Genomic DNA, 14,333 nt, shown 5'->3' with positions numbered 1-14,333 from the left:
TTATCAGGTAGAGCAGACTGAAGAGATAGATCGGCAGGTGGATCCACGTCACGTTGATCACCTCCTTTTTGAAAAATTATTGTGGAATCTACGAGATTATGATTATGGAGAAACCATGCATGTAGATTCGTAGTGTAAGAAGTGGACAGGAGGTTGAAGAGAGAAGGAAGAGGAAGAGAAACTATCTACTACAGATGTGGATCTGTCCACATGTGGGCCCTGGGCCTCAGGCACCCAACAAAAATATACCTGAAATTAAGCCCTGCAGTACCTTTTGTGTTAGTAAGCCATACAAAAGATACTTAATTTCTAGATTTATATAACATGCTTTTTCTTAGCCCTCAAACTAGCTAAAGTAATAGAAAGTATAAATATATAGTACGAGTCTAGATTAATTGATTTAATATTTGTATTAATTATTAGCATTTAATATGGAGGAAGAATAATTGTTTAGAAATAGCACACTATATAGAGTGTATAATGGTTAGATACCTAGATAATTTCTTTATTTTAGTATACTTAATATTACTTAGTTAGTTATCGAAGTTTAAGTAACTAATACAGACTTACTTTATACTATCTATATCTCCCTATATTTGCCCTAACTGGTTCGATGGCTGAGAAAAAGTGTGTTATACTAACGGGGTACCTAAGTACCTTTCGTATTGGTAAGTCATATAAAAGATACTTATTTTCTAGATTTTGCGTTAGGTGGGAATTTTTGACCTGGTGTTGGGCGCTTGGCACGGCTATTGAATATATAACAATATGATCTTGAATTCTTCCCTCTTCGATTTTAGAAGGCATTAATTTTATTAACCTTATAATCTAGGCATTCAGACATCTTTAAGCATCGGCGGATTATAATATTTGGATTGTCTTTTTATTATAATCTTATAAAATAGTACTACTAAGAAAGGGAGATTATCAACAATGCATCAAAGCCCAAACGATTCTTGCTTGAATCCCCCATCGCAATACACGCATATACATTGACATTCACTGCTGTACTCCTAGTGTGACCCATACCATAATGAAGATCATAAATGGTCTCCAGCTGCCTGCCCCATGATTGCACATATATTGGCTGTCACGTTCTCTCTCCCACTTCGTTGGCTGAGGTCAAACCAGGGCGTAGAGCTCACGTATAAGAAATGTGTGGGTGCAACACTCTCAAAATCACCAATGTAGTCATCACTGATGTCAATTTGGAGGAAACACATGTAATGCTGTGTAGCATTGATAACGATGACGCTGCCTTTGTTGTCAGTTTTTATCGAAGTATGTATATGTAAGCACGATCTAGTAGCGCTGGAATAGCCCACCTTTGGGGTTCGTTTCCACTTTTATCGGACAATTTGACCGCTAGTGCTTCACAAATCATCTGTGCAAAACACTTATCCGAGATAATAGGTTGGCCGTTTTGTAGACACTGAAATCGTGTCTTGGCCTCCAAAATTGCTATGTGATTTTTGACAACAATAAAGCCTCTACCTGGCTCTTGCTGTCGCAAACAGAGGCCACCATCATCAATAGCAACTATCTGCCGCCTTTTCTCAGTAGTAGCCGTGAGTCGCGTTTTGGCGTCTCGAAACTCTACCACAGTTGGGCTCCAGGCAGCATTTTGAGGCGGAGCAAAATATAGTATATGTCGAATAACGCATGATGCGAGTCGCAAAGTATCGTCTTCCAATATAATACCTAAGTAGTGTGTATCGCGGTCAACATAGCCTAAAGAAGACCCCTGGGAGCCATCATAGGAGCCATCTTATGGTGGACTACTGGACCCAATTTGGATCCTACTAGAGTCGACAAAATCCGTTTGAATTGTATCTCGTCTAGGTCGCTTTGGTATCCTTGGATTAGTGTTGTCGTCGCTGTCAAGTTGGTCTTCGTCGATTTCGCTTCCTTCCTGGAAATCAGTCAGGCCTTTAGCGCGTCGGTCCCGACTTCCTTTGAACATAGCCATTGCCGCCCAGGTTTGAGCTAGAGAGATGCCACAGTTAGACCCCCGCACCAAATAGTGCTCGCTTTGAGCCATAAATGTCAAATTGGGACCTTGCAAGAATGCTCTGATTTCGTCAGATGATGACTGTATATCAGATGCCATGCTCCATTGTGAAAGAATCGGTAGCACGTTGCGCTGTGGTTCCCGTCGTACTACACGACATGCAAGCAGATGAGACCGTCCCCAGCCACTGGCAGCCACATTTTGGAGGTCGGAAAAGGGTTTTCCATTTTCGGCTTGGCAACGAGCCTTGAATGCTGATTCCGAGGTGACACTGGTGAAATATGGAGCAGGAGCCATACTAAAAGAAAAGCAAACGGGGGTAATGGAGGGAGGAGATGTTTAACCAAGAGATTACTATTTATAAGCTATGTAGTTACCTAATCAACGCTAGTTAACTAGTTAGCGCCCTAGTTATGTGGTAACGTTGTGCCAAACCACTCTGGATCCGATAAGCCTTCCGGAGTAGTCTGTATAGAGAACCGGATACTAGGGGTACTTCGTACTGTGTACACCGTATAGCGGGGTGGAAGAGGCACCGCTGCTTAGTCGGACGGAAAATCACCCGCTATTTACCCGCTAGACCAAAAAGGTGCATACCTTCTTAGTAAGGGTATTTTTGGTAAGGGCGGTTAGGCTAGGCGGTGCAAATACTGTCGGTATTATTATGTATTGTCTCCGAGTTCCCAGATTTCCATTCTTATCACCTCTTTTGTCTACTTCATAATGGCAGCCGATGTTCGATCAAACGCGCTTCATGATCTCATGCGCCATCATGGCTTCCTTGTCAACCCACTCCAATGGACTTCCCGTCATCTGGATATGGTGGGGTGTCGATTCGAACACGTTGACTCTGCCCCTGTTTGCGCCAACTCTTCTCTAGACGACGGTAGGACCGATCATGATAGAAAAACTTGCCCAAAGCCACCCAGCAATGCAGAAGTGTTCGCAAGAAAACCATTTTATATCGTAAAGTGTCATGGTCTGGACTGTATCTTGGTTGGCGAGCAACGCGCATTCGAGTGCCATCGGTAAGAGATACCTCTAACGAAGGGGTTGATGGTATACGGGGTACAATGACTGATGGCCTTACTGAGCAGCAAAGGACCTTACTTTTATTTTCATGGTCGGCCTATTCATCGAACAGACTATGTCACCTTTCGTCGCTATGGGCAACCCAATGATCACATCCAGAACGGTTCATCCCCACTAGTAGGCTATGTGCACTACCCAAATATCAGCGGTGACCGGAGAAATCAGTTTGAACCTTGTCCAGGCCCAAGGGGGGGCAACTAATCATGTTGGCGCGAGCCTTAGTCGGAAGCGACTCGCTCAGATAGTCCCACAGGAATGGACTGAGGATCCCTATTTCGTGTGTCTCTTGCTAGCTCTTGCACAGCTTCAAGAGCGCAAGGCGAAGCCATCAAAACCAGCCGCCTATATAGTAAGCATGTTTTGTTCTCAGTCTGCCTGGCCTCCGCTGATCTACTTCCAGTCACGTCTTCTTGTAACCAACAGAATGCATGATGAATACATTTACCTTTACGAGGCTGAAATCACCGCCGAGCTTCTAAATGCGCTCAAGAACCCGAATAATGCGACAAATTCCATAGCTTGGCCCACGATTTGGCAGAGAAAACTCCCATTCGAGCCGTTTGATACCTTTGGCAACCGACTTGTGGCTGAGCTAGTGACCTCCAGCCCATTTCGCTGCCACCATCCCTCAGGTCCATCAGATGATGTGAATGGTGACATTATGGGCCATGGTACGAAACGGCAGCATGAACAAACAGGCAGCATGGCATACAAGAAACAGCGAATATAATAGAGACAATAGAGCACTGTAATGATAATAATGGCAACTCGAACTTCAACGGACAAGCACCCTGTCCAGAAATTAGTTCTTCTCTCTCTCTCTCCCTCCTCCCTGTGCAATTGATGACTTTCCAGTTCAACCACTAACTAGTTACTAGTCTCTAAGACATATGTATGAGACTAGACTTCCAAACTAATCTGCTGGCAACTTCCTCGTAACGGCGTTAGCCGGTTTAAGAAGCATCCCTCCAGCGGTATCAGTCTTAGCTACACGCGCTTTTCCCCATTCATGCACAGATTGGTAGTCCCGACAAAACTGATTGGTGCTGAAGTCAGGCCATGGATAATCCCATCCATCCACCCAATCATACGTAATCAGGTGCATGTCTGCCGAACACATGAGAATCTGGCGGATCATTTCGATACAATGATCTATTTCCATGTGATTAGTCCATATACATCAACGGTCTTGCAAGATAAACCGCACCAACATGTTTTCGTGCACTTGGCTCTGTGAAGAAATCTGGTTCATGAACAGTATAGTAGTCCAGATAGGTGGCTTTCCGGATAACGTTGAGACAGTGCATTTGGTGGAAACCCCCTATGCTTGCCATGTAGCCACCGTCAGGTAGAACGACGGAGCTGTTACGGAGCTTCTTGATTTTCTCGATTTCATGACGAGATACCGACATGGCCGAATCTGAAGGGTTAGTAGGGCTGGAAATATGACGTGAATAAGCTATACATACTAAGCTCCAAGCTTTCCCATGCGGCATCCACGTCGGCATTTCCACCCCCACGCCAGGCGGATCGTGCTCCAAACTCACCCGAGAGCTCAAGGGGGGGCTTTCAAACCGCAGGTTTGCACAGCAGTCTCTGGTCAATGAATTAGTACTGAAAGTTCCGAGGTTATATCTGTATATTCATTTGCATACCATATTCGCGAGTGAATAGTGGCCCAATTGTCTGCTTCCTTATTTGGATAGCTCCCAGTAGAAGCGTGGCTGATATGCATACAAGAATGAGGTGAACCAGCCATGGGATGGCTTTTCTTAGATTACTTGGTCGGGGAGAGGTCTCTCGAGTCGACTTGATGTTATTTTCGCTTTCTGGGTCTGAAGTGCCAAGCTGAAAATACTTGGTCTTTGACCAACGCTTCGGTAGCTCTAATTTCATTGTTATAATAAGAGAAAAGGGTTGGCCGAAGAGACTGGGCAGCAGTGAAGTACCTGAGGACCCGCTGAGAGAAGCGACATAAGTACTAGAACTGGCACGATGAAACCCTATGGAATGACGGAATATAGCCCCCGAATGGCGCTAAATCTAGCTTGAGCAATGCTGGCAGTGCTGTGGGGCCGAGGCCAGTTACGGCGCGGAGGGCTATCTTCGTCTCCACGCCAGTGCATGATCAACCAACTCCATGCCTCGAATTTATGGCTTTTTAGGTATAGCATGGAATGTAACCCTTAGGAAAGTAATTTCGATTGGATCTTTGCACATACGTGCCGTTTCAACTACGTTAAAAGCTTGAGGACCCTGAACACCTATGAGATAATTATGCGTTGCAGTCACATACGCATTGGGTGGGCATTACTGAGATTAATAATAAAACATAGTTATTCTAATATGATGTAACCGCGAGAGCTTAGATTTGACTATATCTGAATCTTCCACTTCATACGTAATGTTAAGACCCATACACTGGTCGCCATCAACCCCGTCTTGATCTTGAGCTTTGGGGCGCATCTGATACGAAGAGTGCACTCATTGAAACGCTGAAACGAGAAATATGACGGCCGTCATATCGAATATGCTTAAGCTGTGTCCTTGTATTTCCCGTAGGCAGAGTTGACAATGGAGGAGACATCCTCGTTGGGTGCGTCACGCTCCTCCTTGTATTTGCCGTAGGCGGAGTTGATGATAGAAGAGACATCCTCGTTGGGTGCGTCACGCTCCTCCTTGTATTTGCCGTAGGCGGAGTTCACGATGGAGGAGACATCCTCATCAGATGTAGCCCGCTCCTCCTTGTATTTGCCGTAGGCGGAGTTGACGATGGAGGAGACATCCTCGTTAGGTGCGTCACGCTCCTCCTTGTATTTGCCGTAGGCGGAGTTCACGATGGAGGAGACATCCTCATCAGATGTAGCCCGCTCCTCCTTGTATTTGCCGTAGGCGGAGTTGACGATGGAGGAGACATCCTCGTTAGGTGCGTCACGCTCCTCCTTGTATTTGCCGTAGGCGGAGTTCACGATGGAGGAGACATCCTCATCAGATGTAGCCCGCTCCTCCTTGTATTTGCCGTAGGCGGAGTTGACGATGGAGGAGACATCCTCATCAGATGTAGCCCGCTCCTCCTTGTATTTGCCGTAGGCGGAGTTCACGATGGAGGAGACATCCTCATCAGATGTAGCCCGCTCCTCCTTGTATTTGCCGTAGGCAGAGTTGACAATTGAAGAGACGTCTTCCTTGTCAGAGGCAACACTAGTGCCTGTTTAGTTTAATGATTAGAACTTCATTGTTGACAAAAGTACTATAGACGGAAAGACTTACTCTGCAGAGGAGCGGCAAGACCGAGGCTTGTGAGGCTTAAAGCCAACGCAATGTTCCGGAAGTGCATAATGATTGATTGAGATACGGAGTACGTAGTAGGTATGTAGATTGAGGTATTGATCAAATGACAAGCCAAAAAGAATAGAGCAGTTGTAGATAAAAACACGGTCTATAGTTGCTTTATATTGCTTTTAATCCTGATGTATCAAAGTTTCAAAGACTCTACTCTCCCGGCCCCCATTCAGCGCTTGGTCTATCTCGTTAGTGCCAAACCTGAAAGGAAAAGTTCCATCACGACACCGTGTCAGAATCCAATAGTATTGCAGAAATGAACTATCATAATATGCAGAAATATTGCGTCATGACCAGGATCCTTGCTGGCGGGTCATAATCTGTTTCACCGAGTACAACGAAGCATCCTTCAAATGAAAACATTGAGGGGTTATAAGACATGACCTATGGGATCATAATGGGTCCCGCTGAGCGAAGTGGGAAGCTGTTCTATAAGCGAGGACATCTGGTAGTCATCAAGTGGCTTATAGGTCCTGAAACCACGAGGGGGCGGCTTTAGGAAACAACTGGCTACAGGGACCATATTGCAGCATCTTCGTTTAGGAAATTCTACACGCAAGCGAGCCTTTCTTGAAGATCCGGTGACTCAGTACGACTCACATAACTCCGGCCAGCTTTTGGAAAGAGTTACTTCAAGTGGCGCATTTTACATGCGAGTGATCAAATTCTCTTGTCAATTCATTCAAAAAAGACCACACAAGCATGCATGAACAAGAGAATAACTCCCGGGACTACGTATCTTCTGAACATGAAGATGGGGACCGGAGCATCCTGAAAGTATCCGAAGAAGATGGCTTTTTATTGGACGGTATTTTAGAGCAGCCATCTTCAAATTCCTTTTGTCGAAAATGGCTGGGGCACCTGATTTTCACGGCCATATGGATAATTTCGTTGCTCATTGCAGTCATTCTGTTGAGGCATGATGGTAATCAAGCAGAGGTTGGTCTTGCTAATGTTTTTGATACTGAATTGCGTGAGTTCGAAAGTCCATCCCGATTTGGCTATTTCTTTGGAGTGTTACTGAGCCCCAACCAGGCCCTATGCAGTCAGCATTGGAAGTCCAGAAAATCCGCTTTTCTGGTAACTTGATATTTGATGACAATGGGACTCTAATTGAGCAATTCTGGGACCATGACAGTCCCAAATACACGGGCGAACCAAGCGATGAGCTAGATGCTCGTTGGAAAGATCTTTTTAGAGGTGAGCTAGGACTGTCTACTTCCTTAAATACTTCCGCGTGCACATATTAACACTGAAAAGTTGATGGTGTTGATCTCCATGGCACTGAGGCCGATACAATCCGCGGCCAGACCTTCGAAAAGCCTGGCGGGTGGTCAATTGTGGGCGTTGATGTATTTCATCAACTACATTGCCTGGTGGGTTAGAATTGAGATTTCTCGTTCATATTTGGATCAGTTACTCAACGATACTATAGAACATGCTTCGTCAAGGATTGCGTCGGGATTACTATACCGAGCACGATGAAGAGCCAGCTTACACAATCCACATGAGTAAGTAACTGTGGCGGATTTAAAATTATTTGCTCTAACCACAATGTACAGATCATTGCCTCGATTATCTTAGGCAAGCTGTCATGTGCAACGTGGATATGACCCCTCTCCCTGTTCACTGGGACGAGAAGGAGGATCGGCCTTTGCCGGACTTTGAGGTGGAACACACCTGTAGAAACTTTTGGAAAGTAAGAGACTGGACTATAGAGCGAAGTGCACATAAGCACAAGTACAAGGATGATGACGCCGCTTGAGACTAGGGCATCTTGGATAGAATGGGGCTGTTAGCTGTCAAACCATCTAGTTTCATCATTATCAATGGATTAATCAAATTTTACAACAAGATAATTGAGGTATAGCATCCTGTTGCAAAGTTGAAGTAGACCGACCCGTCGGAGATTACGGAGTCCGACCTTCAGAAGGCAGGCCTATACAGTCCCTCAAACTGAGTGGGCTGTAAGACCAATCTTGCGTGATATATGCATGATGCATCTCTGCCGTCCATTAATTAGCAGATCAACCGTTACATTAATATCCATCGTGGGGTCGATTTCCGTCTCTGCTCCGCTCCTCGGGGAAGCCGAATGGCATGGCGTTGGATCTGCAAGCGCCGCCCCGGGGGGCCGCTACAACATCCACCACCTCCACATCGAGCAGAGTATACGGAGTATGTCTGCATATATATCTATTATTGGTTGTTTTGTCCCGTCCGGGATTTACTCTATGCCAATTCCAGCCTGGCCCAACATATGGCTGAATATGGGACAATAAGCGTCAGCTATCGCGAATGCTGTCAGAGTAGAGCCGAAAGCTAAGAACTTTTGCCATAGTTGGCTCACAGAGTTTCTCTCCTCTGTCGGTTCCCTCTTGGCGGCTGGGGGAACTTGTCTATGCAGTTCAGCTCAAGTCAAACATCTCATAGCATATCCAATGTCGGAGATTCTAAATTACCCATCAGAGTGGTGGAGGAGTGCCACCAAAGGCTCGTGGTGGATTATACCACCCACGGACGAGGACGAAGCGGAAGAGAATTTCTTAAAAACTCGCCCAAAACGAAGATACCGCCATCATCCACAGTACATATGGCCGTGGATATTATCTACTCTATTTTTTGCGAGTACGACATTGGTTTTATTCATCAGGAATTGGCAGATGAACACATCTCAGACCTCGATAAATGGACCTAGTCGACCAACAGATCTCGGTATGGCCCCATTTTATCAAGTTTTAAGCACGTTGAAGTGATATTTCGAGACGCGACTTCTGACATAAATCTGGCAATGAAAAGAGCCAGCTCGAGAATGGGCGGCAGAACACGAAATTCAGTTTGGAGGTGGACTTGTCTATAACAAACAGGGAAAGCTACTTCGCGAGCCCAATCTCAACGGAGAAGAGTGGGTTGGATCTCCATCACCAGAAATGGACGCATTATGGGATCATATCGAGGCAGGTAAGACTACAGATGTACACCGAATGGCTCAAAATATCTATGACAGTTGCTCACGATAAATGTACAAATAGGCTCAATAATCTTGCTTGCGGATTCCGAAGCCGATATGGTGCGAGATAAAACGACGCTTCTTGATGGTTATTGGGTCACTGGGCTAGATGTAATACATCAGGTTCATTGCTTGGTGAGTGTTCGAATAAGTCGAGTACTTACTGTGCCCCAAGCTTACTCGTATTGGTGGGTAGAATAAAGTGCGCAAGGCATTGTATCCCGAGTACTACCACCCTTTACAGTCGAATGAAACTGAGAAGCTACATGTCGGTAAGTGGATTTCCCATTTGTTTCTGGCTCGATGTTTCATTTGCAGTTGTTGTAACTAACTTTATCTCTTTCAGAACATTGTCTAGATTATGTCCGACAAGCTGTAATGTGCAATGCGGACATATCTCCCGTGACGCATACTTGGTATGAAAGTGCGCAAACGTTCGGTCCTGACTTTCGAACTAAACATACATGTCGGAACTTTGAAGCTCTACTGCAGTGGTCCTTGGACAGGTCTACTGAAGTTACAAAGGCCAAAGGCACTGGGCCTGAAAATGCTCAAAACCCCGACGTTGTGATGCCTGGGACATTGAAGGGCCAAAATCACAAAGAACATGGAGAACATGTTGGACATTGAATGAACCTAATGTGAGGCACAAGACCTGAACAAGTAAACATCTGAAAAATATGAAAACAAATTGATCTCAAAATACCATGACAATATTGTCTTCGGTGTAATCAGAGGCATTCTAATCCGCATCAGACCCCGCTGAGGGCTGGGTTTCATCTATATGCATGAGCTCCTGATCCCGGACAGGTTCCAAAATGAACAATCCAAGTAGACAGAGCCCACACCATGCTGCTAAGCCAAAGTATGAGAGCCCAAACCAAACCCCATTAAACTTCATACCAAGTGCAAAAAGCCACGCTAATGCCGGCCCTGCGAACAGAGAGCCGAGAGTTTCAGAGATCCCGATCATCGTATTCATCTTCGACTTGTCGTGTGATGGCATATAGCTCATAGCTATGGATCGGCATATGGCGCTCAAGCCAGCCCCTGATGTCTGAAGTATCAAGCCAAATATTACAAGGCCTATATGCGAGGCTCCCGTAAAAAGGGCCCCGAGTATCACCAAACAAGCCGAGACGCGTCCAAGCATTAAGTCTTTGACAGCTGGCCGAAGGTGTTTTGAAAGCAGCTTTGATATCACAGGAAACAAGACAAGTAAGACGAGCATCTGAGCGATTCCACGAGCTGTAAGGAGATAGCCAACGTCTGCGAAAGTCCAGTCAAATCGCTTGCTCACATATTGCATGAGCAGTTGTCCATAGGCTAGACCCTCGGGGTTGACCCTGAGATAAGTGATCAGAATCAAGACAATTGGCAATGAGTGAAGCCTCTGGATGGATGTTTTGAGACCAGTCCAGGACTGTGAAAAACGTGACTTGAACGTGGTAGGCGAAAGCTCTCCCCGTTCTGAGACATATCTCTCGGAGGAGTCATCCCTGAGTGTGATCACCTCAGGAAGGAAGACCAGCAAGCCCATACTGGCGGGAACCATCAAGGTACCAATGAGAATAGGGAGCCATGGTGAATATTTTTCCATCAGTTTAGAAGAGATCGCCGGACCAGCTGAAGATCCGGACAAACTTCCAAATGCCATCACAAAATACGAAATTGTTCTGGATTTATGACTGTCAGTGGGTTCAAGACCGCTTGGTATCAGAAAGTAGCATACATATCTGTGTCAGGCACCAGATCTGAAGCCAGAGAATATAGGCCGGCATTGATAACAGTGCTTCCACCACCGATGAAAGTGAATAGAGGGCCCAAGAGGATGTATTCGATCGCCAAAAGATTAGAGAACTTCAGGACAGCCAGAACATAAGCAAGGTACAACACGGTTCCCGTGTTGGATAGATAGATGATCGGTTTGCGACCGAGCCTAGAATGATATTCAACCATTTACATTGTTGTCCCCTCTAGCAGATAGTTTGCTGGACTCACTTATCAGCCAAGACACCGTAAGGGAATGCAGCAATGAGACCTATTATGACAGATGAGTTCGCCGAGACCTTCCGTCAAGGTACCAGTCACTGTGGTTGACATACTGGTCATGGACTCTATCACTCCAAATGAAGCGTTGAGATACGCAAGCTCAGATTGAATCCTGTCGGCCTTGCATATTGCTCTATCGATTGAGTCTTGTCGCCCAATTTCACCTAAATACCGGTCGCACAAGTTGTCTTCCATCAGCTGGGTCAAGGGAACTTGAACGATCGCAGTAGCTCCGGACAAGGAAAATATACATAGGGATAAGAGAAAAGTCGCGAGGTGAGGGTTTTGCGGGCGTAGTGATGATCTGGGCCTACGCGGTCCCAATAGCAGAGCGGTCTCGTTTTCATGATGCATCGAGGAAGGGAAGAGCAAATAAACACTAGGCTGCCAAAATTCAACAGAAAGTAATCACTGGAGAGGAGATTTACAAAAGAAAGGTTCCAACATGGGGTTGCAAGCTGTCCCGATCCACAGATGCCAAATAAATGGCCTGCGACAGGGATGCAATCACGGCATCCTAAGGACTTTTGCGCGATCACTGCTGCAGGTGTTATCTTACAGCTGAATCTACAATGGCCCTCAAATGCTGACACCTCAAATGCTGACAGATTGCGGCAGTCCAATTTGAGGCCTATATTTTCAATAAGCCTATATTTTCAATAATACACCAGCGACCTGATTTTTTCAACTTCAACTTGGTTGTTCGTAACAGTGCCCCAAAAGCACAGGGCTGACTCAGCTTGTCTCACATCTGTTTTTCTAACTGATAGGGGACTATTTAGAAAATACCCATTGCGCCATTTCCACCCAGAGATGGAAAGCCCAGTTGCCTACAGGAAGCATCGCGGAATACTGGGTCTTGCGACAAACCAGATATCGCGCTTACACCCTGCTCACCAAGTTCCATCTTACGCAGCCTGGCTTGAAGCACCGCACACGTATCAGCCCAGGCACAGATATTACCCGCAAGACCTTCAAACAAACTGTAGGGCTCATCAGGCAAACGATAATCTTTGTCGGAAGACGTGGGCGAGGTGTTATATGGCTTAGTTTGACGTGCATGCAACATGAACGCGAGAGCCCTCGAGAGGAAGAAGTCACTAGTGAGTTCCTGGCTCACTTCGGCAGTTGGAAGTGCTAATAGTTGATTGTCCTGGAGGTAAAGTACCCGGGCCTCGTTCACAGTCTCTGAGTGGTATTCAAAACAATCATGGAGGAGGAGCCACGCCCATGCATTGCCAGCCACGCCGTGACACAAACTGCCTCCCTTAGAAAGTAGACCTTCTTCCCACACACGCTCAGTGCCCAGGTAGATGGCTTGGTCCCAACTTGGATCCCAGTGGGAACGGGTTAAGGACTTATTTTTCAAGGCAGCACCTAGGAGAATCAACAGTCCTGGGCTCCCGTGACACAGCTGGACTAGTTCCGAGGAGCTCTGCTTGGGACCATATGGAGGTAGTGTCCTCGGGAGGTGGCCATTGGTAGTTCCGGATAGCTTGCAGAGCGCAGTGATAGTACCACCAATCACAGGAAGATAGTCTGTAAGCTCTTCGGGCTTGCATGAGAGTAGGATGGTTAGGATACCGGCTAAAACACATATTAGCATTAGCATTAGCTTAAATAATCGCCTACCAACTTACTTATCCCATGAACCCTATACATTGTCTATTAGCGATCTCATACGACACAAGATGAATGGAGGTGCACTTACGCCCCAAAGCAGTAATGGCCCTCCATCCATGCATACATCAATGGATGTGCGTCTTGGGCTCCATTCTTCTCAGTGTATTCCTTGGATCCTTGTCGCCCGGCATCGACAATCACTCGGATCAACTCGGGGATTGCCCCCAGCACAGGTGAGAGAAAGCCCTGGGTCTCTTGATCAAAATTATGAGCGCGAACATTTAAAAGGGTCCACAATAGTCCTGCTCGGCCAAACAGCACCTCATCTCCACCCATTTTTGCGCCATCATGCGTAACAAGAGGCTCATTACTTAGTGCGCACTGCATGGCCTCATCAAGGCAAGTGATATCCTCCCTTGTGATGCTGACATTAACACCACCTTGCCAATCATTCTTTGAAAAGGTAGCTAAAATGCGCAAAGTGACAGCAGTTATAGGCGAAGATGAGCCAAGTGGAGACAGTCGGGAGGCTAACAGGGGGGTGTCCGGGAGGCTTGATGGAATCCGTTGCAGTGCGTAACAACGATAATCAAGAGAAGTAGCCTTGTGATCCTTTAACACCGAGGACTGATAATCCAGGCGGAGGAATGCTAGAGCAATGCCTTTATTGGGTGATTAGATGACCATGGTTTGGAGAGGTGGAAGTGGAGCTTGAAATACCGGGGAAAGCTCTAAAAATTCCATTTGGACCCCATGTCTCAGGTAAGGAAGTGTTCTCTTCTATTAACTCGGCACCATTGCGAACCGCCACACGAAGCTGTTGGAGACTCTCGGAAAGAGTGGTCGCATTGATCGATAGTGGGGTTAAAGTGTTCTCGAAGTATTGCGGACGCTCTGCCATGGTGAAGGATTTGTTTAGTTATAGGCTGTCCAAGTGTTTGCAAAAAGATATGGCGTGATATGCAAGAATGAAGCTCAATTATGCCGATCGGAAAACTTTTGCCGTGACAATTCTGATCGGGGCTAATGGATCGCTTCCTACACCGTAGAATTATGTATGTCCTCGTCTAGCATACTTAGTCGCTTGTAACCGCACAAGGTACGGGCTCAGCTGGCCCCCCAAAACAAAATCCAGCAACGTCCCCACCAGCAAAGATACAAAACCGGTGCCATCCAGTAGAATTGTAGAATCCAAATAGCACC

At 46.2% G+C, this 14,333-nt stretch overlaps 9 protein-coding genes across 9 annotated transcripts; 3 read left to right on the top strand and 6 right to left on the bottom strand.

The window, feature by feature from the left end:
* Positions 1–1,768: 1,768 nt before the first annotated feature.
* On the bottom strand, positions 1,769–2,308 carry N7516_004875 (uncharacterized protein; the record flags this gene model as incomplete). Its single annotated transcript, XM_057217595.1, has 1 exon — positions 1,769–2,308. One exon carries the CDS (start codon positions 2,306–2,308, stop codon positions 1,769–1,771), a length of 540 nt encoding a protein of 179 aa, XP_057079478.1.
* Positions 2,309–2,734: 426 nt separating this feature from the next.
* Positions 2,735–3,833, top strand: N7516_004874 (uncharacterized protein; the record flags this gene model as incomplete). Its single annotated transcript, XM_057217594.1, has 3 exons — positions 2,735–3,039; positions 3,269–3,452; positions 3,504–3,833. The coding sequence occupies 3 exons, from the start codon at positions 2,735–2,737 to the stop codon at positions 3,831–3,833; spliced, it is 819 nt and encodes a 272-aa protein (XP_057079477.1).
* Positions 3,834–4,016: 183 nt separating this feature from the next.
* Positions 4,017–4,241, bottom strand: N7516_004873 (uncharacterized protein; the record flags this gene model as incomplete). Its single annotated transcript, XM_057217593.1, has 1 exon — positions 4,017–4,241. The coding sequence occupies one exon, from the start codon at positions 4,239–4,241 to the stop codon at positions 4,017–4,019; it is 225 nt and encodes a 74-aa protein (XP_057079476.1).
* A 28-nt stretch (positions 4,242–4,269) lies between these two features.
* On the bottom strand, positions 4,270–4,515 carry N7516_004872 (uncharacterized protein; the record flags this gene model as incomplete). The annotated part of the gene is made up of 1 exon (XM_057217592.1): positions 4,270–4,515. The coding sequence occupies one exon, from the start codon at positions 4,513–4,515 to the stop codon at positions 4,270–4,272; it is 246 nt and encodes an 81-aa protein (XP_057079475.1).
* Positions 4,516–5,637: 1,122 nt separating this feature from the next.
* On the bottom strand, positions 5,638–6,440 carry N7516_004871 (uncharacterized protein; the record flags this gene model as incomplete). Its single annotated transcript, XM_057217591.1, has 2 exons — positions 5,638–6,311; positions 6,374–6,440. The coding sequence occupies 2 exons, from the start codon at positions 6,438–6,440 to the stop codon at positions 5,638–5,640; spliced, it is 741 nt and encodes a 246-aa protein (XP_057079474.1).
* A 707-nt stretch (positions 6,441–7,147) lies between these two features.
* Positions 7,148–8,210, top strand: N7516_004870 (oxidase ustYa family protein; the record flags this gene model as incomplete). Its single annotated transcript, XM_057217590.1, has 5 exons — positions 7,148–7,418; positions 7,481–7,645; positions 7,706–7,821; positions 7,881–7,956; positions 8,008–8,210. 5 exons carry the CDS (start codon positions 7,148–7,150, stop codon positions 8,208–8,210), a joined length of 831 nt encoding a protein of 276 aa, XP_057079473.1.
* Positions 8,211–8,886: 676 nt separating this feature from the next.
* On the top strand, positions 8,887–10,085 carry N7516_004869 (oxidase ustYa family protein; the record flags this gene model as incomplete). The annotated part of the gene is made up of 5 exons (XM_057217589.1): positions 8,887–9,160; positions 9,245–9,406; positions 9,478–9,590; positions 9,652–9,727; positions 9,814–10,085. The coding sequence occupies 5 exons, from the start codon at positions 8,887–8,889 to the stop codon at positions 10,083–10,085; spliced, it is 897 nt and encodes a 298-aa protein (XP_057079472.1).
* A 112-nt stretch (positions 10,086–10,197) lies between these two features.
* N7516_004868 (MFS transporter) lies at positions 10,198–11,816 on the bottom strand (the record flags this gene model as incomplete). Its single annotated transcript, XM_057217588.1, has 4 exons — positions 10,198–11,131; positions 11,188–11,394; positions 11,457–11,496; positions 11,561–11,816. Coding segments are annotated over 4 exons (1,437 nt in total), but the record flags the coding sequence as incomplete, so codon positions are not given.
* A 469-nt stretch (positions 11,817–12,285) lies between these two features.
* On the bottom strand, positions 12,286–14,031 carry N7516_004867 (lanthionine synthetase C family protein; the record flags this gene model as incomplete). Its single annotated transcript, XM_057217587.1, has 4 exons — positions 12,286–13,094; positions 13,148–13,161; positions 13,219–13,792; positions 13,851–14,031. The coding sequence occupies 4 exons, from the start codon at positions 14,029–14,031 to the stop codon at positions 12,286–12,288; spliced, it is 1,578 nt and encodes a 525-aa protein (XP_057079470.1).
* Between the last annotated feature and the right edge of the window lie 302 nt (positions 14,032–14,333).

Source organism: Penicillium verrucosum (genome assembly GCF_028828655.1).
Source record: "Penicillium verrucosum strain IBT 35672 chromosome Unknown utg000001l_segment0_segment0, whole genome shotgun sequence".
NCBI lineage: Eukaryota > Fungi > Ascomycota > Eurotiomycetes > Eurotiales > Aspergillaceae > Penicillium > Penicillium verrucosum.
The sequence above is the reverse complement of the archived record's forward strand: the minus strand, read 5'-3'. Positions and strand labels throughout refer to the sequence as shown.